The sequence below is a fragment of the Rhinopithecus roxellana genome, chromosome 10 (assembly GCF_007565055.1).
Source record: "Rhinopithecus roxellana isolate Shanxi Qingling chromosome 10, ASM756505v1, whole genome shotgun sequence".
In the NCBI taxonomy this organism is placed as follows: Eukaryota; Metazoa; Chordata; class Mammalia; order Primates; family Cercopithecidae; genus Rhinopithecus; species Rhinopithecus roxellana.
The window spans coordinates 88412947-88436528 of NC_044558.1; the positions used below are offsets into that span (position 1 = coordinate 88412947).

The following is a 23582-nucleotide window of genomic DNA, read 5'->3' on the forward strand; positions in this document are numbered from 1 at the left end:
ACCACCAAATGTGATCACGTGATAGCCCTGGGAACACTGGCCACCAGAATGCCAGGCTCACTGGGGGATGGCTTTTCCAGACGGAGAAGGACACCTGAGAGGGGTGGGTGAGGGCCATTTAGTGAAGGCGAGCTCGTCAATTCCATCTGGGAACAAGGGACAGCTGGTGAATAAGTCCTTGCAGATCCTTGGGTGAGCATAGAGCAAGGATGGGGAGGAACTTGGAAGCGTCACGCTGAGATGCTCAGCCACATCTAAAGCACTGAGAGTGCCTCTCCATGGGTAGGAGTACAATTTTGCCTCCCAGGGGGCATTTTGCAATATCTGGAAGCATTTTTTGGTTGTGATGACTTTGAGGATAGGGTTGCTACTGGCATCTAGTGTGCAGAGGCCAGGAATGCTGCTCAAACATCCTCCAATCCACAGGACAGCCCCGGCAATAAGAAGTTATCAGGCCCCAAATACCAGTAGTGTGGAAGTAGAGAAACTCTAATCTAAACTGAGATTATTCCAGGCAGCTGGGCAAGACCAAGACTCATGAGCTCTGTTAAAGGGGAGTTACCATCCAGACATCTCAGAAGTCAAAAGAGGCCCTGTCCATCTCCTTCTGTGAGCTCCCAATATATTTTTAGTGAATAAATAATGAAACAGGCCAGGTGCAGTGGCTCACACCTGTAATCCCAACATTTTGGGAGGTTGAGGCAGATGGATCACTTGAGGTCAGGAGCTGGAGACCAGCCTGGCCAACCTGGTGAAACTCTGTCTCTACTAAAAATACAAAAATTAGCAAGGCGTGGTGGTACACGTCTGTAATCTCAGCTACTCAGGAGGCTGAGGCAAGAGAATTGCTTGAACCCAGGAGTTTGCAGTAAGCTGAGATCGTGCCACTGCACTCCAACCTGGGTGACAGAGTGAGACTCTGTCTCGAAATAATAATAATACAACAGAGTTACTAAATTTATATATGAATGAATATATTCAACACATCTACCCCATTTGGAGAGAACATCTAACATCTAAGTTTGAGGTTCTTCTCAGATATGAGGTCCAACCAAATGCTGCCCTCCCAGAGGCCCTCCGCATAAGCCCTATACACAGTGACTCTCAGCTGGGACAACAATGAAGAGACATCTCATCTGCAAGCTCTTGTTGCCTGCTGTGTGACCTCTGACAAATTACCTAATCTCTCTGGGCATCAGTTTTCTTAGTTCTAAGTGGAAATATACATCACTCATGTTTAGTTAGTGCTGATTATGTACTAGGCATTTTACATGCCTGATCCCATTAAATTCCCAGGACAGGTGGGACATGAAGTGGGCCATCAAGGCTGAGCAGGAGTTGGCTCTCAGCAGAGGGAATATGGAAGAGCAACCTGGGGAGCTTAAGTATAAACGTAAGGGTGGACACGGTGTGCTCCTCGGGAAGAGGGAGGAGTCAAGAGATCAGGGCCAAGAATGATAGGAGGCAGGAGTCTGGAAGGGAAGTAGAGAATTACCGAATTCCTGGGTTCCGTGAACAAGACATGGCAGCTTAGAAAGTGTCTGAGTGTAGACCCCCAGCAAAGATGCCCCCTGATTGGAGCCATGTATGCCTTCAATTCCCAGTCTTTGGAGCCTTCAGGTTTCCGGCGGTTGCACTGTCTGACAATACAGCCTTAAGCCACATTTGGCTCTTTAAATTTAAATCAATCCAAGTTAAATAAAACTTAAAAATTTAGTTCCTCCATGACAATAACCTCATTTCAAATGCTCAATTGCCACATGTGTCTAGCGGCTATAATATGCGATAGTGCAGATATGAGACATTTCCATCATCGCAGGAAGTTCTACTAGACAGAGATGGCATAGAGGAATAGTCACTGTTCTACACAGAGCTAGAAGTTTCTTTCTCTTTCTTTCTGATCCTCCATAAGCAGTAAGAGTGATAGCAGGTGCCACACTGCTAAGTATCATAAGCTTTACCTCCTTTAATCATTGCAGATATTATTGACCCTATTTAACAGATGAATACACTGAGTCTGAGACAGGTGAAGTGTCCAGAGTTGCATAGTTTATAACCAGCAAAGCCAGGACTTGAACCCAGTTCTTCCCAATCCACAGCCACATCCTTAACCAGCATGCTACACTGCTCCTGCAACCCCAGCAAACAGGTGGATCCAGGTTGAACAGATTTGTGGTGATAAGCCAGATATTTCCTTCAGACCTGGTTATCACTGACAGATTGTGGGTTGAGAATTGAACTAAATCTGCTTCTGATTTTGCTTCTGGGTGAAGGGAAGCAAAATAGTTCAACCTGGATGTTTCTCATGATCCCGTATTAAAAATATCCTTCCTGGGTGGATCACTCGAGGCCAGGAGTTCAAGACCAGCCTGGCCAACATGGTGAAACCCTGTCTCTACTAAAAATTAAAAAAAAATTTTTAAAGTTAGCTGGGCGTGGTGGCGCACACCTATAATCCCAGCTACTAGGGAGGCTGAGGCAAGAGACTCACTTGAATCTGGGAAATGGAGGTTACAGTGAGCTGAGATCACGCCACTACACCCCAACCTGGGTGACAAGCAAGACTCCATCTAAAAAAAATAATAATAATAATAAAAATGTGTATGCCCGTCACACAGGACTCCAAAATTAAGTTTTAGTTGGCAAAACACTTCAACTGCATTATTTAAACAAAGGTCTTAATGGATTAAAAAAAAGAATGATGGTAAAAGAAACTCTCTCTGCAAATTCACATAAGACAACCCATGTGATCATTTCCAAATTGCCTGGGTAATTGTACCTTGTAATTTTTGTAAATTGGCTTCACTCCACAGGAGATGTTGGGTTACTTGCTCTGTAGCCTCTGGCTTAGAGTGAGCATCCTAACCAGTTTTTCCTATCTCTGTTTTAAAAAAGGAAGGATCTCCTGTAATCCCAGCACTTTGGGAGGCCAAGGCAGGCGGATCACCTGAGGTCAGGGGTTTGAGACCAGCCTGGCCAACATGATGAAGGAACCCAATCTCTACTAAAAAAAAACAAAAATTAGGCCGGGCGCGGTGGCTCAAGCCTGTAATCCCAGCACTTTGGGAGGCCGAGACGGGCGGATCACGAGGTCAGGAGATCGAGACCATCCTGGCTAACACGGTGAAAGCCCGTCTCTACTAAAAATACAAAAACTAGCCGGGCGAGGTGGCGGGCGCCTGTGGTCCCAGCTACTCGGGAGGCTGAGGCAGGAGAATGGCGTAAACCCGGGAGGCGGAGCTTGCAGTGAGCTGAGATCTGGCCACTGCACTCCATTCCGGGCGACAGAGCGAGACTCCGCCTCAAAAAATAAATAAATAAATAAATAAATAAATAAATAAATAAAAACAAAAATTAGCTGGGCATGGTGGTGCACGCCTGTAATCCCAGCTATGTGGGAGGCTGAGGCAGGAGAATCGCTTGAACCTGGGAGGCAGAGGTTGCAGTGAGTCGAGATCACGCCACTGCACTCCAGCCTGGGCAACAGAGTGAGACTCTGTCTCAGAAAATAAATAAAATAAAAAAGGAAGGATCTTGGCAGCTCATCAGTCACACCTAGTTTCAAATCCCAGCTGTACTATATGCTGACAATGGGGCCTTGGGAAACTTACGTACCCCTCTGGGTTCAGTTTTTTCATGTGTGAAATGGGGACTTTTAATGTCTGTTGAAATTAAATGGAATAACTTCTGTGCAAGTACCTGGAATGTTATAGAGGCTCCAAATACATTAACCTCCTCCCTTCTCTGCTGAATCCTCACTTATGGTCATGTGATGTAGGATCAGTAGTTTCAGAGCTGAAAGGGAACTGAGTGACATTTAGAGCAGCACTCTCAGCAGACGATGCTTCTGTTTATGATCATGTAGGTAACCGTTAACTTGGGAAATGCCTGTAATCAAGAGCCACTCTGGGTATGTTTTGGTGACATTTTAAAGAGGGTGAAACAGAATGTTCCCTCTGACGAATTGCAAACCTCTCCAGGCAGAAGGGCGGAAGTGGCTTTGACGTGGGCCTCAGGGATGACGTGAAACACTGCAGGCAGGGCATCTGAGTGGCCCAGAGGGAGCTGCTGGAGGGGTCACTGGGGGTCTCGCTCTCAGAGCTTGGACCATGGCTTCTGGTTCATCCAAGATGACTGTCATTGTACCAGATTGGGGGATAGAGGAGTCCCCAAAGCTAGGAACATAGAACAGAAGGCAAGACAACGGCCAGTCTTAATGCCTGGGACCCAAACCAAGATGAGCCACAGGGCAAGCTGCATTGCCCAGTTAGACACAGACAGAGGCCATGGTCAGAGTCAAATTGGATAGGAGAGCCAAAGGGAGAAAGGCTGTTGGGAAGTAGGAGGGCAGTACTTGGAGAGTAGAAGGACTCAGAGAGTAAGGCAGGTCTGATGAGGCCATCTGGATTTTGGTGCCCACTCCTATCTCCATCTCAGAGGGTGGCCAGCTTGTGGAACCTAGCTGAGATCACCTCATCCTGAGCCTGTTAGAGTTCAGGGACAGGAAGCCAGGAAAACTTAGTGAGTAAGAAGTCAGATTCTGGCCAGGCCTGGTGGCTCATACCTGTAATCCCAGCACTTTGGAAGGCCGAGGCAAGAGGATCACTTGAGTTTGGGAGTTTGAGACCAGCCTGCACAACACAGTGAGACCCTGTCTGTACAAAAAATTTACAACATTGCCAGGTAGGGTGATGCATGCCTGTAGTCCCAGCTACTGGAGAGGCAGAGGTGGGAGAATCGCTCAAGCCTAGGAGATCAAGGGTGCAGTGAGCTAGGATTGCACCACTGCACTCCAGCCTGGGTAACAGAGCAAGACTGTCTCCAAAAAATGTCAGGCTCTAGCATCCAGAACAAGCCTGGGTTTGAATCCACCATCACTAGCTGTGTGACTTAGGCTAGTGACTTAACCACTCTGAACTATAGTTTCCTCACGTGATGATTGTGAGGATGATGCTGGTGGTCATGAAGATGCTGGTGTGGTCATGATGCCAAGGAGGAGGAAGAGGATGGTGATAATGGTGATGCTGCTAATGAAGGTGATGGCACTGATCATGAAGATGAGGATATGATGAGGTTGATGATGATAATGATGAGGGTGATTATGGTGATGGTGATTATGGTGGAGGCTGATGAGGCAAGTTAGATGATGATGATTACAATAATGATGATGGTAACAATGAGAATGATGGTGGCTATGGTGATGACTGTGGTAGTGGTGGTGATAAAGATGATGGTGATGGTGGTGGTGGTGGTGATGATGATGACAGTGACAACCCCTACTTTAGAATGGATTGTCATTCTAAATGAGTGGGCTGATGACTGGGCTGGAATACTAGGCTTTGCTACTGTGTGACCTTGAGCAACTTAGCTTCTCTCTGTCTCCCTTACCCCATCCGTAAAATGCTGATTAACAATCATTCCTGGACAGGCTTAGTGGCTCACGCCTGTAATCCCAGTACTTTGGGAGGCTGGGGTGGGAGGACCACTTGAACCAAGGAGTTCGAGACCAGCCTGGGCAACATAGTGAGACCCCATCTCTACAAAAAATTTAAAAAGTTAGCCAGACATGGTGGTACACCCTTGTAGTCCCAGCTACTCAGAAGGCTGAGGCAGGAGGATCACTTGAATCTAGGAGATCAAGGCTACAGTGAGCTGTGATTGTGCCACTGTATTCCAGCTGGGATGACAGGACAAGGCTGGGAAAAAAAAAAAACAGTCACTCCTGTCTCAAAGGGTTGTCACAAGAGTTAAATGCACTAAAACACATGGCCAGGCATGGTGGCTCACGCTTGTAATCCCAGCACTTTGGGAGGCTGAGGCAGGGGCATTGCTTGAGCCTAGGAGTTAGAAATCAGCCTGGCCAGCACAGGGAGAACCCGTGTCTAATATAAATAGAATAATAATTTTTTAAAACCCACATGTAAAGTGCTTGGCACATAGTAAGTGCTTAATAAATGCTATCTGTCCTTATTAATAGTATTATTATTTTTGTCATTATGTTCCCTTTATTTTCCAAATCATTCTGTTTGTCCTGAGCTGCTATTGTTCAAAGCCAAAAGTCTTAGGGTCAGAATAACTTATTACCCAAAGCCCACAGGACCTTTCTATCCTTCCTGCCTCCTACTTTTTCCACTGGTAGGTGTCATGAGCATTAAGTTGTCCAGGGGTTCATGGTACATGGACTATTACTAAGAAACAGGCCTCCTGTGTTCCCAGATCCATGGAATGAAGAAGGGAGCGGGACAGGCAAAATCCTTCTCCTTGCCATCCTGAAATGATGTCCACAAAGATAGGGATATGCCAGCTGTCAAAGTCCCCTTGGATGCGCTCCCTTTGTGATTGACACCCGGAACTGCCTTCCCACGTGTCACTGTTGATGTTTATGAAGCAGCGGGCTGGGTACCCAAAGCTTGCTGGCTCATAATGAGTTATGTGAGTGAGCCACTGAGGTTCTGTACAGACTCAGGACTTCCAGATCAAAGCAACTAGCAGTCCCTCCTGATGTCCCCTTCCTCACCTGCCCCACCTTGCCTTTCAGAGATTTGGACGGCAAATCACACAAACCTCTGCCCCTCGGTGTGGAGAACGACCGAGTCTTCAATGACCTATGGGGGAAGGGCAATGTGCCTGTCGTCCTCAACAACCCATATTCAGAGAAGGAGCAGGTAAGTGCTTGAGGCCAAGCTGGTACCACTGCTTCCCATGCCTTCTTGACCCCTCCCAGGTGGGAAGCTGAGGGGAGGAAAGCTAAACCCTAAACTGTGTCGTGATGGAAATCAGCCGCCGTGGCTGGAGAACTTGGGATGCCGAGGACAGGACTGCTTATCCTCGGATGTGGACCTTGACTTTGTTTCTGTGTGGTTTGGTATTGTTTGTGAGCTTGCCATTTTTCACATTTTAATTCTGTTTCTCCCGGGAAAGGCATTCATATGGCTCCAAATTTAAAAGATATGAAAGATACATGGTAGCTGGTCACAGTGCCTCATGCCTGTACCCCCAGCATTTTAAGAGGTCAAGGCAGAGGACAGCTTGAGGTCCAGAGTTCAAGACCAGCCTGGCCAACATGGTGAAACCCTATCTCTACTAAAAATACAAAAATTAGCCTGGCATGGTGGCGGGCGCCTATAGTCCCAGCTACTCAGGAGGCTGAGGTAGGAGAATGGCGTGAACCCGGGAGGGGGAACTTGCAGTGAGCCGAGATCGCGCCACTGCACTCCAGCCTGGGTGACAGAGCGAGACTCCATCTCAAAAAAAAAGAAAAAAAGAAAAAAGACAACCAGCCTGGGCCACATAGCAAGACCCTATCTCAATTAAAATTTTTTTTCTTAATTAGTAGAGCATAATGGCATATACCTATAGTTCCTAGCTACTCAGGCAACTGAGGCAGGAGGATCACTTGAGGACAGGAGTTCAAGGCTGCAGTGAGCTGTGATATAGCACCTCTGCACTCTAGCCTGAGTGGCAGAGTGAGACCCTGTCTCTTAAAAATATTGAAATAAATAAGCAAAAAGATACATAATAAAAAGCTCTATATGTCCCTGGAATTACAGTCACATAGTTTTCCTCCCCAGAGTCAAGCAATGTTAATGGTTTTTGTGTGTTCTTTTAGCTGTGTTTTATGCATTGACAAACACACACATTATTTTTGAATATTTTTGCACAAATAAGAGCACATTACACATGTTGTTTTATACCTTGCTTTTTCACTTATTAACATATCTTAGAGATTAGTCCCCATTAGTAGGTAAAGAGGATCTTGTTTCCTTTTTTACAGCCATATAATATTCCATTGTGTGATCATCCTGTAATTCTGTCAGTCCTTCATAATGAGCCATTGTCAATATTTTGCTATGACAGTGCTATAATGAGTGACCTTGTGCACATACCTTGTTTGGCACATGGATAGGCTTATCAATAGAATATGTTCCTAAAGCCCAGGCATGGTGGCTCATGCCTGTAATCCAATACTTTGGAAGGCTAAGGCATCACTTGAGCCCAAGAGTTTGAGATCAGCCTGAGCAACATGACAAAACCCTATCTCTAAAAAAAAAACCAAAAATGAGCTGGGCATGATGGCACATGCCTATTGTCCCAGCTACCCTGGAGACTGAGCTGGGAGAATCACCTGAGCCTGGAAGGTCAAGGCTGCAGTGAGCTGTGATTGTATTACTGCACCACTGCGCTCTAGCCTGGGCAACAGAGGGAGACCCTGTCCTAAAAAAAAAAAAAAAAAAAAAAATAGAATAAATTCCTAGAGGTGGAATTGTTGGGTCAAAATTCATGTACATTTGTGATTTTGGTGGTACTTGCCATAGTGGTTGGATGAATCTTACCAGCTAACTAGGAGAGTGACTGTTTCCTCACAGCCTCGCCAACTCCATCTGTTATCCAACTTTTTAGTCTTTGCCAATCTGTTCAGATGTGTTTTGACAGCTAAGTCAGTATCAGTTACAAAGAGTGACTAGATTTGGCTGCAGATCAGCAGCACCTTTGTCTCACCTGTCCAGTAAGCTGATGGGCCAGGTCAGGGTAACCCTAAGGAAGCGTGTGAATTTCACACCCATCCTCTGCATTGCAGTGAAGTCGGGGTGGAGTGACCGGTGGGAGGTCGGAATATAGGGGTGGCCTAGGTGACTCAGCAAGTGATGACCTGCTTTATTTTCCTGATGCTTGGCCTACAGATGGCAGCTTTCACTGCCAGCACATCTACACAAGGCCTCAGAGCCTCTCTACATAGCTTCAGCGGGGAGGATGAGACATTCTAGAGCCTTGGTGGCAATTGCTTTCCTTAGCCACTGATGGCTGGCCAGGAAGGAAAGGACATCGGAGTTTCTGTAGTGGGTGAGACCCATGATCCCACTAGCTGAATGCCCCTCTAGCAGTGATGTCTGGAAATGTTTGGTGGAAAAGCACAACTGTAGACTTTTATTATGTTGTCTTCAAAAGTCAAGACCACACCATAAGCATTAAGAAGCTATTCTCCATTCATGATTAAATGAACAAATATGGTTTAAAGCTCTTTTATATTTTCTTTCTTAATTGAAAACAAAGAGGTATGGCCATCATATGAGCCCTCACAAGACAAAGAAAGACAGTAAGAGGCAGCCTCGGGCCAGATCTAGCCTGCAGACCTGATTTGTTAGGTCTACACCATATTGTATTAAGAGCTAATTTATAGTTATATTTTAAATGTACTGCCAGTGTTTCAGATTTTTACATAAATATATCTACAGCTTCTCTTTAAAATGTACATAATCTAAGGCCAGGTGCGGTGGCTAACACCTGGAATCCCAGCACTTTGGGAGGCCAAGTGGGGCAAATCACGAGGTCAGGAGTTCAAGACCAGCCTGACCAACATGGTGAAACCCCATGTCTACTAAAAGTACAAAAATTAGCTGGGCATGGTGGCGGGTGCCTGTAATTCCAGCTACTCGGGAGGCTGAGGCAGGAGAATCGCTTGAACCCAAGAGGCGGAGGTTACAATCAGCCAAGATCGCGCTACTGCACTCCAGCCTGGGTGACAGAGTGAAACTCTGTCTAAAAAAAAAAAAAAAAAAAAAAATTTACATAATCTGACCACATTGCACCTATACTCTTTTTTTTAAAGACAGGGTCTTGCTCTGTCTCCCAGGCTGAGGTGCAGTGGCACCATCTTAGGTTACTCACTGCAACCTCAATCTCCTAGACTTAAGAGATCCTCCCACCTCAGCCTCCCAAGTAACTAGGACTACAGGCTGGTGCCACCAGACCTGGCTAATTTTTTAGATTTTTTGTAGAGACAGGATCTCGCTATGTTGCCCAGGCTGGTCTCAAACTCCTAGTTCAAGCAATCCTCCCTTCTCAGCCTCTTAAAGTGCTGGGATTATAGGTGTGAGTTGCTGCAGCCAACCATACTCTTATGGGGCAACAATCTGCATAGACTGAATAGCAGCTGCCCCCTCTAGACAGAGTGTGGCTTTCTAGTTGGCCACAAACCTCACCACTCCCTATTGTCTGCCTCTTATTAAGGCCAGTGTCCATTGTCATTTATAGTAGCATTAGTGTTTTTGATTTCTTATAATAGAAGGAAAGTTAAATCTTTTCGTATCTATGTTTTTTATTATTATTATTATTATTATTATTATTATTTATTGTGAGACAGTGCTATCTCTGCTTACCGCAACCTCTGCCTCCTGGGTTCAAGCAGTCCTTCCTGCTCAGCCTCCCGAGTAGCTAGAATTACAGGCGTGTGCCACCACACTTGGGTAATTTTTACATTTTTTGGAGATGGGGTTTCACCATCTTGGCCAGGCTGGTCTTGAACTCCTGGCCTGGTCCACCTGCCTTGGCCTCCCAAAGTGCCGGGATTACAGGTATGAGCCACTGTACCTGGGCCCATGTCATTTTTATAAGTGGTAGGTAGAGATGGACCAAAAGGTTCATGTTTTAAGAAAGATTTTTTTGGCTGGGCACAGTGGCTCACACCTGTAACCCCAGCACTCTAAGAGTCCAAGGCAGGAGGATCACTTGAGCCTAGGAATTTAAGACCAGCCTGGGCAACATGGCAAAACCCCGTCTCTACAAAAAAGTATAAACTATTAACTGGGCGTGGTGGCATGCACCTGTAGTCCCAGCTACTTGGGGGGTTGAGGCGGGAGTATCACTTGAGGGAAATTGAGGCTACAGTGAACCGTGATAGTGCCACTGCACTCCAGCCTGGGTGACAGAGCAAGAACCTGTCTCCAAACAAAAAAAAAAAAACAAAAAAAACCTAAGAACATTCTTCATTTCTACACACACAAGTCTTTCTTTTTTAATGTGCGACTAAGTGTCCTGTTTTGAAGTTACCCAGCCTTCTTTACTGGTTTAGCTTACCCACCTACTTAACCTCTAGGTATCAGTTTGTAATTCCTGGTATGCAGTAACCCTTGAGATCTCGATTCGAAGGAAGAAACAGCAGAGGCCTCGACCCTATGAGAAAGACACTAAAAGTCAATGCAGAAATCTGAGCAATGGCAGACTCTGGTCATTTCCTTGCACACTGCCCACCTTAGTTAGACAATGCCAACTTGAAAGCATAACTTTGGTCTTCAAGCCTGAGGAGTTGAGCTCAACATTGAGAACAGGGCCTCAGGGTTTTGAAGATCAGATAAGCGTTTGCCTAAAACAAAATGGAAAAAGGCATTATAGTAAAAGGAATGCGGGGCCACGCCTGTAATCCCAGCATTTTGGGAGGCCAAGATGGGAAGATTCCCTGAGGTCAGGAGTTTGAGACCAGCCTGGCCAACATGGCAAAACTCCATCTCTACTAAAAATACAAAAATTAGCCGGGCATGATGGTAGGCACCTGTAACCCCAGCTACTCGGGAGGCTGAGGTGGGAGAATTGCTTGAACCTGGGAGGTGGAGGTTGCAGTGGGCTGAGATCGCACCACTGCACTCCAGCCTGGGCGACAGAGCGAGACTCCATCTGAAAAAAAAAAAAAAAAAAAAAGGAATGGTTGTAGCGGATAACATTGCTTTTTTTTTCTTGCTAAGGATAATTATTAGTTCTCTGAGGTTGTCTTTGGTGCTAACAATAACTGAGACACATGCTGAGTTTTGACATCATCCTAAAGCCTCTTATCGTAATAATCACCTTAAGTGAAAAGCTACCCTAGATAAATAGAGTGAGGACATACCTGCTGTTGGGCCATTCTCCCTGCACAAACTCAGGACTGGAAGGAGGACCACTAGCCTTTGCAGGATGTGATGATGAAAGGACAGGAAGATGTATGGAGGGCTTGCCTTAAGGCCTCTGCTAATATAGAAATTCCGTTTGCTTGGAGAAGGGAAGGACTTTGAGGGTGCTGGAGAAAGGGGGTAAGACTGAATCTTCCAAGGTGAAGTAAGTCTGCCAAGCAGTTTTAGCCTAGAGAGTTCCTGGGAGCATGACTGATAGACCAGCAGAGCTTGGGATTTACATTCATCTTTGCCCACCATCAAATCCTTAATGTAGGATTTCACCCAAAAAGATTTAAAACCACGGGCCAGGCCGGGCAAGGTGTTTTATGACTGTAATCCCAGCACTTTGGGAGGCTGAGGCAGGCAGATCTCCTGAGGTCGGGAGTTCGAAACCAGCGTGGCCAACATAGTGAAACGCCGTCTCTACTAAAAATACAAAAATGAGCCCAGGCGTGAGGGCACACACTTGTAGTCCTAGCTACTCGGGAGGCTGAGGCACAAGAATTCCTTGAGTCTGGGAGGTGGAGGTTTCAGTGAACCGAGATTGTACCACCGCATTCCAGCTTAGGCAACAGAGTGAGACTCTGCCTTGAAAAAAAAGAAAAAAAGAAAAAAAAAAGTCACGGGCCTGCGAAATCATCCTGATCCTGTTGCCTGAGATTCAGTTTTCCAAATGCCTCTCGGAAATAGCGCCGTCAGGAGGCAGAGACCCTAGCACTCGGATATATTTGAGTCCCAGCTCCAGCACAAAGGAAACAGCCCTGTTGTGGCCTGCTAGACATCTCCATAGGCACAGGCTTCAGAAATGCTTCCCAGGGTGAGCAAATTAATAGCAAACACGATGTTCTCCTTTCCATTCTGAAAGATGGTCTCCTAACCTCGCCTCTACCTGCTCAAAGCTACTGTACCTGGAGCTCCTGGAATCAGCTTGTATCCTTCCAGTTGTAACCCACATTTATGGCTTGTTTAAGCATCCACAGGGGGCCTAGCATTGTTAATGACACAAAGAGGAACCCAGCCACTACCTGCAATCCTGAGTCAGGAAGGCATAGGTGGAGGTTGAGAAGCAGCTGGGCAAAGCAGCAAAGCAACTGCCAAGCACTGGGCAAAAGGCAATAGAATGCAACTGAAACGGGATGGATGCAGGTTAGACATAAGGAAGAACTTCCTGACACAGGAGACTGTAAACTCCTGGAGGAAATAGTGAGGTCTGACTCCTTGGTAATCCCAGAAGGGATCCCCACCCTCTTCCATGCTCTTATTTGTCTAGATTCAAAGAAAATCAGCCCTAGAGGCATCTTATTTTAAGTCCATCTCAGGAGGCTGAGGCATTAATCTTTATCTAGCAGTCATTTCTCTTGCCAACAGTCTGGGTCACTGTGGGTGGGGCCAGTGAGACTTGAGTCCCCCATCACAGAGTGCATTGTGTGTATGACTTTGTGACCCTCATCTTCACCACCCCCTTGCAAATTGCATCTGGCCTGGGATAGTAGATAGAACAAATCAGTTCATCTGTCACCATTTACTCGCTAACCTGCTGTGTGCATGGTTCTGGGGTAGGAGCAAAGTTGAGCAAACATAGACGTCCCTGCCCTTGAGACCCTCATGGATGTGTGTGGGGAGAGACTCGTATAAGATTCAATTAGTGCTGAAATAGAGAGGAATACAAAATGCTTTGGGAACATAATTACGTCAGCAGGTAGGTACCAGGGAAGTTTTACCCCAAGAAGTGACACCTGGGCTGCGTTTTGAAGCTCAGACAGGAGTTTGCCCAAAAGAAAATGGAAAAAGGCATTATAGTCAAGGGAATCATTGTGGCTGATACGTTGCTTTTTATTTTTCTTGCTAAGGATCGTTATTAGTTCTCTGAGGTTGTCTTTGATGCTAACACAACCTGAGACACATGTTGAGTTTTTGTTGTTGTTGTTTTGTTTTGTGTGGTTTTTTTTTTTTGTTTTTGTTTTGGTTTTGGTTTTGGTTTTTTTGGTTTTTTTTTTTTTTTTTTTTTTTTTTTTTTTTTTTCTGAGATGGAGTCTCACTCTGTCACCCAGGCTGGAGTGCAGTGACCTGATCTCGGCTCACTGCAAGCTCTGCCTCCTGGATTCAGGCCATTCTCCTGCCTCAGCCTCCCCAGCAGCTGGGACTACAGGTGCACGCTTCCACACCCTGCTAATTTTTTGTATTTTTAGTAGAGACGGGGTTTCACCAAGTTAGCCAGGATGGTCTCGATCTCGTGACCTTGTGATCTGCCCACCTTGGCCTCCCAAAGAGATGGGATTACAGGCATGAACACATGTTGAGTTTTGACATCATCCTAAAGGCTCTTATCATAATAATCATCTTAAGTAAAAAGCTACCCTAGATAAATAACATGAGGACCTGCTGTTGGGCCATCCTCCCTGCACAAACTCAGGATTCAAACCAAGTCCTTCTTCCCTTCCTTTCTTATTAAGCATCTGTTTCCCTTGCCTGTCTAGTTTGCCTTCCTAAGAGAGAAGGGGTAGAATCGTGCTCTGTTTGGGGACAGAACATCTATTTTCAGATACCAATTAAGCGTCAATCAAACCCTTAGTATGAGGTACGAGTGGGGACAGGGTCAGACCTGGGGAAGTGGTGTTTCCATTTGGGGTTCTCTCCTCTTTTCCGTCCTTCCCACTGCCCTTGCCCCTCCCTCCAGCCTCGGACTGGTAAAGGCGATCAGATAGAGAGATGACTGTTAAATTGAAATCCCACTCCCCAAGCTCAGCCACCTCGGGATCATGGCATTTTCTCACCCCTGGGGACACAGGGCTTGTTAGCTGCTTTCAAAATGTCAAAATCTGTTGAGAAGATTTTCCCTGTTTCCAGGTAAATGACAGCATCCTCCCAGCTTCTCTAGAGGCTCTAAATTATGAGAAAGGCGGGGGACAAGCTTGCAGGCCATTTCTTTCCCAATCTTTAGGGGATCCAAGGTCGCCAGGATGATACCAACTGGCCAGCTACTGCTGGCCTTGCTGAAAACCAAAAGGGTGTAGCCAGCCCCAGCCAGCCTGGGTCTGAATGAAAGTAAAATGCTCCACCTCTTGGCGACAACCCAGCACGCTCACCGGGAAGCCTTCTAAGTCAGCCCTGATTCATTATGTCAGGATAAAAATAACAGTAATAATGGCCCAGCGTAGTGGCTCACGCCTGTAATCCCGGCACTTTGGAAGGCCAACGAGCGTGGATCACTTGATATCAGGAGTTCGAGACTAGCCTGGCCAACATGGTGAAACCCTGTCTCTACTAAAAATACAAAAATTAGCTGGGCGTGGTGGCGTGTGCCAGTAGTCCCAGCTACTTAGGAGACTGAGGCAGGAGAGTTGCTTGAACCCAGGAGACAGAGGTTGCAGTGAGCTGAGATCATGCCACTGCACTCCAGCCTGGGCATCGGAGTGAGACCCTATCTCAAAAAAATAAAAAATAAAAATAAAATAGTAACAGTGATAACAATATCATGAGGGCAAGTGTGTAGTCATTTTAACCCTTGGACTCATGAGCCCACAGCATTGAGGCCAGGAGTACAGTGCCTAGCTGGTGACGTTGGTCAGACGACTAATTATTAATAGCATCTGTGCTGAGCCTCCTTTTCCTAATAGGGACTAAGAGGCTCATCAAGTTGTGGGGAGGATGAAATGAGATAATCTATGAGATAATGATGTCAACCATAACAACGGGACCTAATGTATTTATTGAGCAATATCAGGTACTGTGCTAAGCACTTTAGGTCCATGGTCTCACTGAACCCCCAGCTCAACCCAATGAAATATTATGATTGTCTCCATTTTACAGATGAGGAAACTGAGAATCACAGAGGGTTTTGTGGCTCAACATAACCAGTAAATGATGGAGATGGGATTTGAACCCAGGCCGTGGAGCCCTCAGCCCACGCTATAGGGCCTGGCACAGAGTAAATGCTCAACAAATGTTGAGGTCATTACTATTGTTCTTATCTGGCTAAATAATATATTGCTAATTTGAGGCAGTTAGGACAAGAAAGCACTGTGCCCATTTTACAGGTGAGACCCTTGTGGCCCACAGGTGACCCAAAGCCCAAAGTGACCACCCACTGAGTCATGACAAGGCTGCATCTCTTCCCCTTTATGACCACATTGTCATCTTTGTCAGTCATTGAAATTAACGGAACAGATATGATTTATGCCTCCTGGGTGCTGAGCTCTGGAAACACAGAGAAAAGAGCAAGAGGGCCTTGAGTGGAAAGAGCAGAACTTTGAGAGCCTGAATTCCAAGCCCAGCTCTGTTGCTTGTTTTTCATTAGTTTGGGGATAGCCACGTCATCTCTCACAGCCTCTCTTTTCTCATCTGAAGAATGGGTTACCATGAGGATTCAATGAGCCCGTGGATGTGCAGTGGCCTAGCCCAGGTCAGGCACCAAACAGTCATTTACTGAATGTTACTCAAAATGAAATGAAGGCCAGGTGTGATGACTCATGCCTGTAATCTCAGCACTTTGGGAGGCCGAGGCAGGTGGATCACTTGCGGTCGGGAGTTTGAGACCAGCCTGGCCAACATGGTGAAACCCTGTTTCTACTAAAAATACAAAAAATATTAGCCAGGTATGGTGGCACACACTTGTAATCCCAGCTACTTGGGAGGCTAAGGCAGGAGGATCGCTTGAACCTGGGAGACGGAGGTTGCAGGGAGCTGAGATGGTGCCACTACACTCCAGCCTGGGTGACAGAGCGAGATTCCATCTCAAAAAAAAAAAAAAAATAGAAATGAAATTGAATATGATCACTGCCCTGGAGCAGTTCACAGCCGAGCCATCCCCTCTTCTCATTTAATATGTACCTCAACTTCTGAAAACTTCTACTTTCAAGACAAACTACAGATGGGGATACACACAGCAGTCATCATATTGTGATATTTAGGGTTTCATAGACTCGTGCACAGATGTTACCCACAGAGCTCCCTTGGCTGGCTTTGGCAGAGTCCATTGGCTCCCTTGAGGCTGACATCTCAAGGTGCTTCTTGGTTACTCCCTTCCCTAAGTCTGTCTCGAAGCATTTGAGAAACCTCTTGCATTTTTAGATTAATTGCCCTCTGTAGGAGGATGCCCCAAATCCCCAGTTCTAAGCTGCGGTCCAACTCATTTTTGCCCCAACTTCAATCAGGTCCGGTATCCCTTGCCTTGGTCTAGACACCCAAGTTGGATTTTCCCAAAAGCATCTTCAGTGCCCCACTTCCTGGGGTGATCCAACGTTCCCAGGGTGCCCTCAAACCAGCAGACCCCCCACCAAGATGCTTTCTAGGGATATATACTGAACAGAGTCTCTCTCCATCCCAGAAGCGTCTTCCTTCCTTCCACCCGAGCCATCGCCTGCTCAGTGACTCCCAGGTCTTTATAGGTCACTGAGCCAAGAGGCCAGCAACCAAGCTTGCTGTCCTGGGTGGTCAGAGCCAAGGTGGAGCCAGGAAGTGGTGTGTGAATTGACTGGTGTTTGGGTTCAGCCCTGCTGGAATTTCCACATATTTTGCTAACTGTTTGTTTTAAGAGTGAATATATTCAATGCAGGCTGTCCCGACTGTTGTCCAGGTCTGACAATGACACTGTGGTTCTGAATCAGTGACACCACTCTGCATGCTCCTTCACTGCACCACCCCATATTGAAATGCTTTTCCCAAAAAGGTCAAGTTGGGTCAAAGTCATTTTTCCTCCTCCGTAAATTGCTATCAGTTGCCAAAACCAACCCCCACCAAACAGAAGCTCTTACAGGTCAACAGCCCCAGCCTACTTCCATTTCCTGAGGTTCCCAGGATTTTCTAAGATACAAGGGCCAAAACATAAACACGAAACTTGTTGTGCATTTTCAATATTTGCATTTGGCAAGTTAAGGCTTTCAACAAACAAACACAGTACAATGCAGTATCATAGGGCAGGCCATGAGATAATTACAGGATTGATGTTAAGATTAATTCCTAGTGTATATGTACATTCTGGTCTGGTAATGGGACCAAGCTGAAAGTTGTCAGTAACATCTGGCTATACTGTGATATCGCTGCAATTTGGAAAAAGCTTAAAAAATTCAGCCTTGATGCCCCTTGGTCCTCCAGAGGTCTCCACTATCACTCTGAATCCTTAACTGGGATGGGTCTGACTCCCAAGCACCCCCTTTCTTAATCACCCTCTACAGACTGTTGAATTACAGAAGAGAGAGAAGCAGAGTAAGCAGTGTCGAGTTTCTATGGAGTTATCTTAAGGATTGAATCACTTTAGACATAGTGCTTTGAATACACTAAAGGAAATTATATTCCAAAGTACTAAATACACTTGGTTAAGTTCTTTTTTTTTTTTTTTTTTTTTGAGACGGAGTCTCGCTCTGTCGCCCAGGCTGGAGGGCAGTGGCCGGATCTCAGCTCACTGCAAACTCCACCTCCCGGGTTTACGCCATTCTCCTGCCTCAGCCTCCCGAGTAGCTGGGACTACAGGCGCCCGCCACCTCGCCCGGCTAGTTTTTTGTATTTTTTTAGTAGAGACGGGGTTTCACCGTGTTAGCCAGGATGGTCTCGATCTCCTGACCTTGTGATCCGCCCGTCTCGGCCTCCCAAAGTGCTGGGATTACAGGCTTGAGCCACCGCGCCCGGCCCGGTTAAGTTCTATACGTAGCAATGTTTTAATGGCACAGATAAGTGGGTACCTTCTGGATTTGTGAGTCTGTGGGCCTGGACCCTGATCTGCCCCAGCTCATAACCAGGTTATGCTTGCTGCCCAGGAGAGGTGGTACCTACAGGTGGGTGCGATGCCACCCAGGGCTGCAGCAAAGGACACAGTATGTGGTGTCTGGCCCCTGGTGTGAATGGCCCTCTGCCCAGCTCAGCCCCAGCGTGCTGCCCTCATTTCAGGAGAAGCCAAACAGGGCAGATTGCTGCAGGCCTCTAATAGAAGAGTTGTCACTGGTGCCGATAGCATTAGGATAAGAAGCGACTTGCTTTGTACAAGTTTAGGCCTTAGCTCTTAGATGAGTTTACTAGGGCTGCTGTAATAAAACACCACCAACTCGGTGGTTTACACAGCAGAATGGATTGTCTCACAGTTCCGGAGGCCAGAAATACAAAATCAAAGTATCGGCAGTGCTGGTTCCTTCTGAGGGCTGGGAGGGAGAGGCTGACCCAGTCCTCCCTCCTTGGCTTGTAGGTGGCCGTCTTTGTGTTCACATGGCGCTCTCCCTGTGAGCATGTCTGCCTTCAAATTTCTCTTTTCTGTAAGGACACCAGCCCTACTGGATCATGACCCACCCCGATGACCTCATCTTTAACCTGATTTCCTCTGTAAAGGCCCTAACTCCAAAGAAGCTCATATTCTGAGGCAGTTTAGGACATCAACATATGAATTTGATGGGGGTGAGGTGGGAGGAGGACACGGTTCATCCCATAATACGGGGGTCCCCAAACCCCAAGCCACAGACCAGTACTGGCCTGTTAGGAGCTGGACCACCCAGCAGGAGGTGAGCGGCGGGCGAGCAAGCAAAGCTTCATCTGTATTTACGGCTGCCCCGCATCACTCACGTTACCGCCTGAGCTCTGCCGCCTGTCAGATCAGTGGCGGCATTAGATTCTCATAGGAGCTCGAATCCTATTGTGAACTGCGCATAGGAAGGATCTAGGCTGCATGCGCCTTATGAGAATCTAATGCCTGATGATCTGTCACTGTCTCCCATCACCCCCACATGGGACCATCTAATTGCAGAAAACAAGCTCAGTGCTCCCACTGAGTCTACATTATGGTGAGTTGCATAATGATTTCATTGTGTATTATAATATGATAATAATAGAAATAGTGCACACAATCAAGGTAATGCGCTTGAATCATCCTGAAACCATGCCCCTGACCACTGGTCCATGGAAAATTTGTCTTCCACAAAACCAGTCCCTGGTGCCAAAAAGATTGAAGACTGCTGCCATAATAGCTCCTAAGATGCTGTATGTCTTAGAGGTGCCTGCCTGCTTCCCTTGGTGTAGCTGTCAGTCCTGGTTTCACTATGAGACCTGTGACAGTGACAGCCACTACTGGGGAAGGGCAGGTGCTTGACCTCTGTTTCTACGTATTCTGAGTTCTGGTGCTGAGTTTCTGTCTTCTTGCCTAAAAAATCTCCCTCCATCCACTGCCCAGCACACCTGCTTCTTACTTCCTAACATCTGCTAAAAAACCCACCATCCAGCCGGGTGCAGTGGCGCATGCCTACAATCCCAGCACTTTGGGAGGCCAAGGCAGGTGGATCACCTGAGATCAGGAGTTCGAGATTAGCCCAGCCAAGATGAAGAAACCCCGTCTCTACTAAAAGTACAAAAATTAACCAGGTGTGGTGGCACATGCCTGTAATCCCTGCTACTCAGGAGGCTGAGGCAGGAGAATCGCTTGAACCCGGGAGGCAGAGGTTTCAGTGAGCCGAGATCATGCCACTGCACTCCAGCCTGGGCAACAAGAGCAAAACTCCATCTCAAAAAAAAAAAAAAAAAAAAAAGCCCACCATCCTTCCACTTACCCAATCCATGTTGACTTTATCCTTTGCCCCGATCCTCTCCTACCTAGAGACTCTCAGTTCCACTTCTGGAGCCCCCAACCTTCAGTTCCCCGCTTCTAGTCCTGCTGCCCCTGCAGCTGCATTCCCACCCTATGGCCACTCATGGCCTCATTGCACCATCCTCCTCATGGGTCTCTCTGCCTTGACCCTCTCCCTCCTGCAATCCTTGCAATCATGTCTTTCCTAAAACCCAGCTGAGAAAAGATCATTCACTCAGGCAGGCAGCTTCAGGGCTCGTGATTCTCTATGAAATCAAGGCCAACGTCCTTGGCTTAGCTTTTAAGGGACTCTACAGTGTTGAAGCTTTTTAGACCTTGTGTTAGTTTGCTTAAGTTATAATCACAAAGGACCATTGCCTGGGTGGCTTAGACAACAGAAATTTACAGCTCACAGTTCTGGGGGCTGGAAGTCCAAGGTCACAGTGCCAGCGTGGTCAGGTTCTGGTGAGGGCTGTCTTGTTGGCTTGTAGACATCTGCCTTCTCTGTGTCCTCATATGGCAGACAGAGAGAAAGAGCTCTCTCTTCCTTTTCATATAAGGCCACCAATCCTATCAGATTAGGGCCCCACCCTTATGACCTTGTTTAACCTTCATTATCTCCTAAAAGTTCTATCTCCCAACAAAATCACATGGGGGTGGCGGATGGGGTTAGGGCTTTGTATTAGTCAGGGTTCTCTAGAGGGACAGAATGAATAGGATAGATGTGTATATAAAGGGGAGTTTATTAAGGAGTATTGACTCACACAATCACAAGGTGAGGTCCCACAATAGGCCATCTACAAGCTGAGGAGCAAGGAAGCCAGCCCGAGTCCCAAAGCTAAAAGAACTTGGAGTCCGATATTCAAGGGCAGGAAGCATCCAGCACAGGAGAAAGATGTAGGGTCAGAGGCTAAGCCAGTCTGGTCTTTTTACATTCTTCTGGTACTTTTATTTTTCTGGCTACACTGGCAGCTAATTAGATTGTACCTACCCAGATTGAGGGTGGGTCTGCCTTTCCCAGTCCACTGCTCAAATGGTAGTGTCCTTTGACAACACCCTCACGGACACACCCAGGGACAATACTTTGCATTCTTCAATCCAATCAAGTTGACAATATTAACTATCACAGGCTTCAAATAAATTTGGAGGAAGGACAGAATGCAGTCTCATGCAGATCTCATATGTTTATTGAACATGTACTGTGTGCTGGGCACTATTCCAGGGATAGAACAAACTGAACAGTGGGTAGGCAGAAAACAAGTATTATATAAATGCCTATATAGGTATATGTAAATTGTATCTACAAGATATATAAATGTAGATATGCATGTACATGTCCAGGTACATATATGTTCATGATGACCACAGGTAGTGTTAAGTGCTGGGGGAAAACAAAGCATGGTAAGGGTGATTGGGGGCAGAGAATGTCAAGGAGGTGACACTGCTTTAAAGAATGATCACAGCCGGCACAGTGGCTCACACATGCAATCCTAGCACTTTGGGAGGCTGAGGTGGGCAGATCACCTGAGGTCAGGAGTTCAAGACCAGCCTGGCCAACATGGTGAAACCTCATCTCTACTAAAAAAAAAAAGAAAAAAAAAATTAACCAGGCCTGGTGGCGCATGCCTGTAATCCCAGTTACTCAGGATGCTGAGGCTGGAGAATCACTTAACCCAGGAGATGGAGGTTGCAGTGCTCCGAGATCACACCAATGTGCTTCAGCCTGGGTGACAGAGTGAGACTCCATCTCAAAAAAAAAAAAAAAAAAAGCTCAGGAAAGTTTTCTAACATGCCGGCATTTGAGCAAACTCAGTGGTCAGGGTCAGCCACTGGAATTCAACCCTTTAGATCAGGAGTCTACAGACCTTTTCTCTAAAGGACAAGATAAATATTTTTGGCTTTGTGGGCCACATGGCGTTGGACTCCATCAAAACTACTAGCCAGCTCTGACATTGTTGTGTCAAAGCTGCCACACGCTATATGGACACAAATGAGCCCCAGTGAAACTTTATTTATGGACACTAACATTTGAACATCATATAACTTTCGTGTGTCACAAAATATTCTCCTTTTGATTTTTGCATTCAATAATCCAAAAATGGAAAAAATCCTTCTTAGCTCAGGAGCTGTACAAAAACAGACAGTGGGCCACGGCGTCTGCACATCTCTGCTTTAGAAGAAGCAGCTGTAAGATGCTTTTCCCAGTTGTGGAATGAGAGTCATTCAACGGCTGCTGAGTCCTAGAATACTTGTCCCCAAAATACAGTAGGTGCTCAATATGTACTTGTTGAAAGGGAGAAAGAAGGGAGGAAAAGAGAGAGGGGGAAAAAGAATCAGAGCTTCAGCAGGCCTTGGAAGTGGCGTTCTCAGCTCCAGAGCCCAGGCTGACATGACTGCACCTCCCTGCCTCCTTTTGAGCCTGGCTGCAGGACCATTTCCTTTCATTCCTTCAGGACCTCTGCAAGCTTCCTAGGCAAAGAGGTGTTGACAAGGCTATGAAAATGCCCATGGGCTCATGGCCTCCTTTGCACACTTAGGGGCAGGTGTCCTGGGGTCCACAAAGAGCGAGCCAATGTCTCCTCCCACCTAAAAGCTTCCATTGTCCCCACCGCAGACATAAAGCCAGAAAAGGATGTATGTAGCCACAGTCCAAAGCCCACATGTGCCCTGTGCCCACCGTAATAACTCCCAAGTGCTGCTAATCTGCATTTTGACCAGGAGAACTTTGGTGCCCACTCAGAAAAGTCATTTGCATCCTGCATGCAGGGCCCCTGACTGCTATATTAATCTCGCCGTTTCTCCCTTCCTGAGTCATCTAATATTGCTGCTGGCTAATTAAAACATCAAAGCGCCAAGTAAAACAGTCCTGCCAGAAGCCTCCTAATGCCTGGTTTCAAGTGTGCAATCCACTGAAACCCAGGGTGGAGGGTGGCGCGGCTCACACTCGGGCAGCCAATTACTTGACTCTTAACAACCACTCCTCACACATCTGGGACCTCCACGGATGGCCTCTTTTATTAGTCCTGTTATCTCGTTCCTCCCACTCCCTGGCAATGAAGACTGTCGGCTGCTGCCCACAGGCCACACCCTGCTCCTCCTCCTCCTCATGCCTGGCCCCCCACCCTCTGAGTCCTGGGCCCAGACCCGATGTCATCCCCATATCTGAAACCGGGTGTGTAGGGAGAATGGCTGGGGTGCCTTCCTCTGGGCAAAGGAGGATTTTTTTTTTTTCTCAATGATACAGGTTGTTGGCATGATCAGAGGAATGTGTTTACTACAAAGCCCTGCCCAGATGTGACTTTCATCACCTCCAAAACTCCTCCTGGAAGAGACAGGAGGAG

The 23582-nt window shown here is 46.7% G+C and overlaps 1 protein-coding gene across 1 annotated transcript in view; it reads left to right on the forward strand.

Annotated features, from left to right (window-relative positions):
- The window catches only part of NOS1 (nitric oxide synthase 1), a 117183-nt gene that overhangs the window by 13314 nt on the left and 80287 nt on the right, over positions 1-23582 (forward strand). The window contains exon 2 of the mRNA XM_030939960.1: positions 6539-6665. Within this exon, the coding sequence (XP_030795820.1) occupies positions 6539-6665 (127 nt within the window). The remainder of the gene's footprint in view (positions 1-6538; positions 6666-23582) is intronic.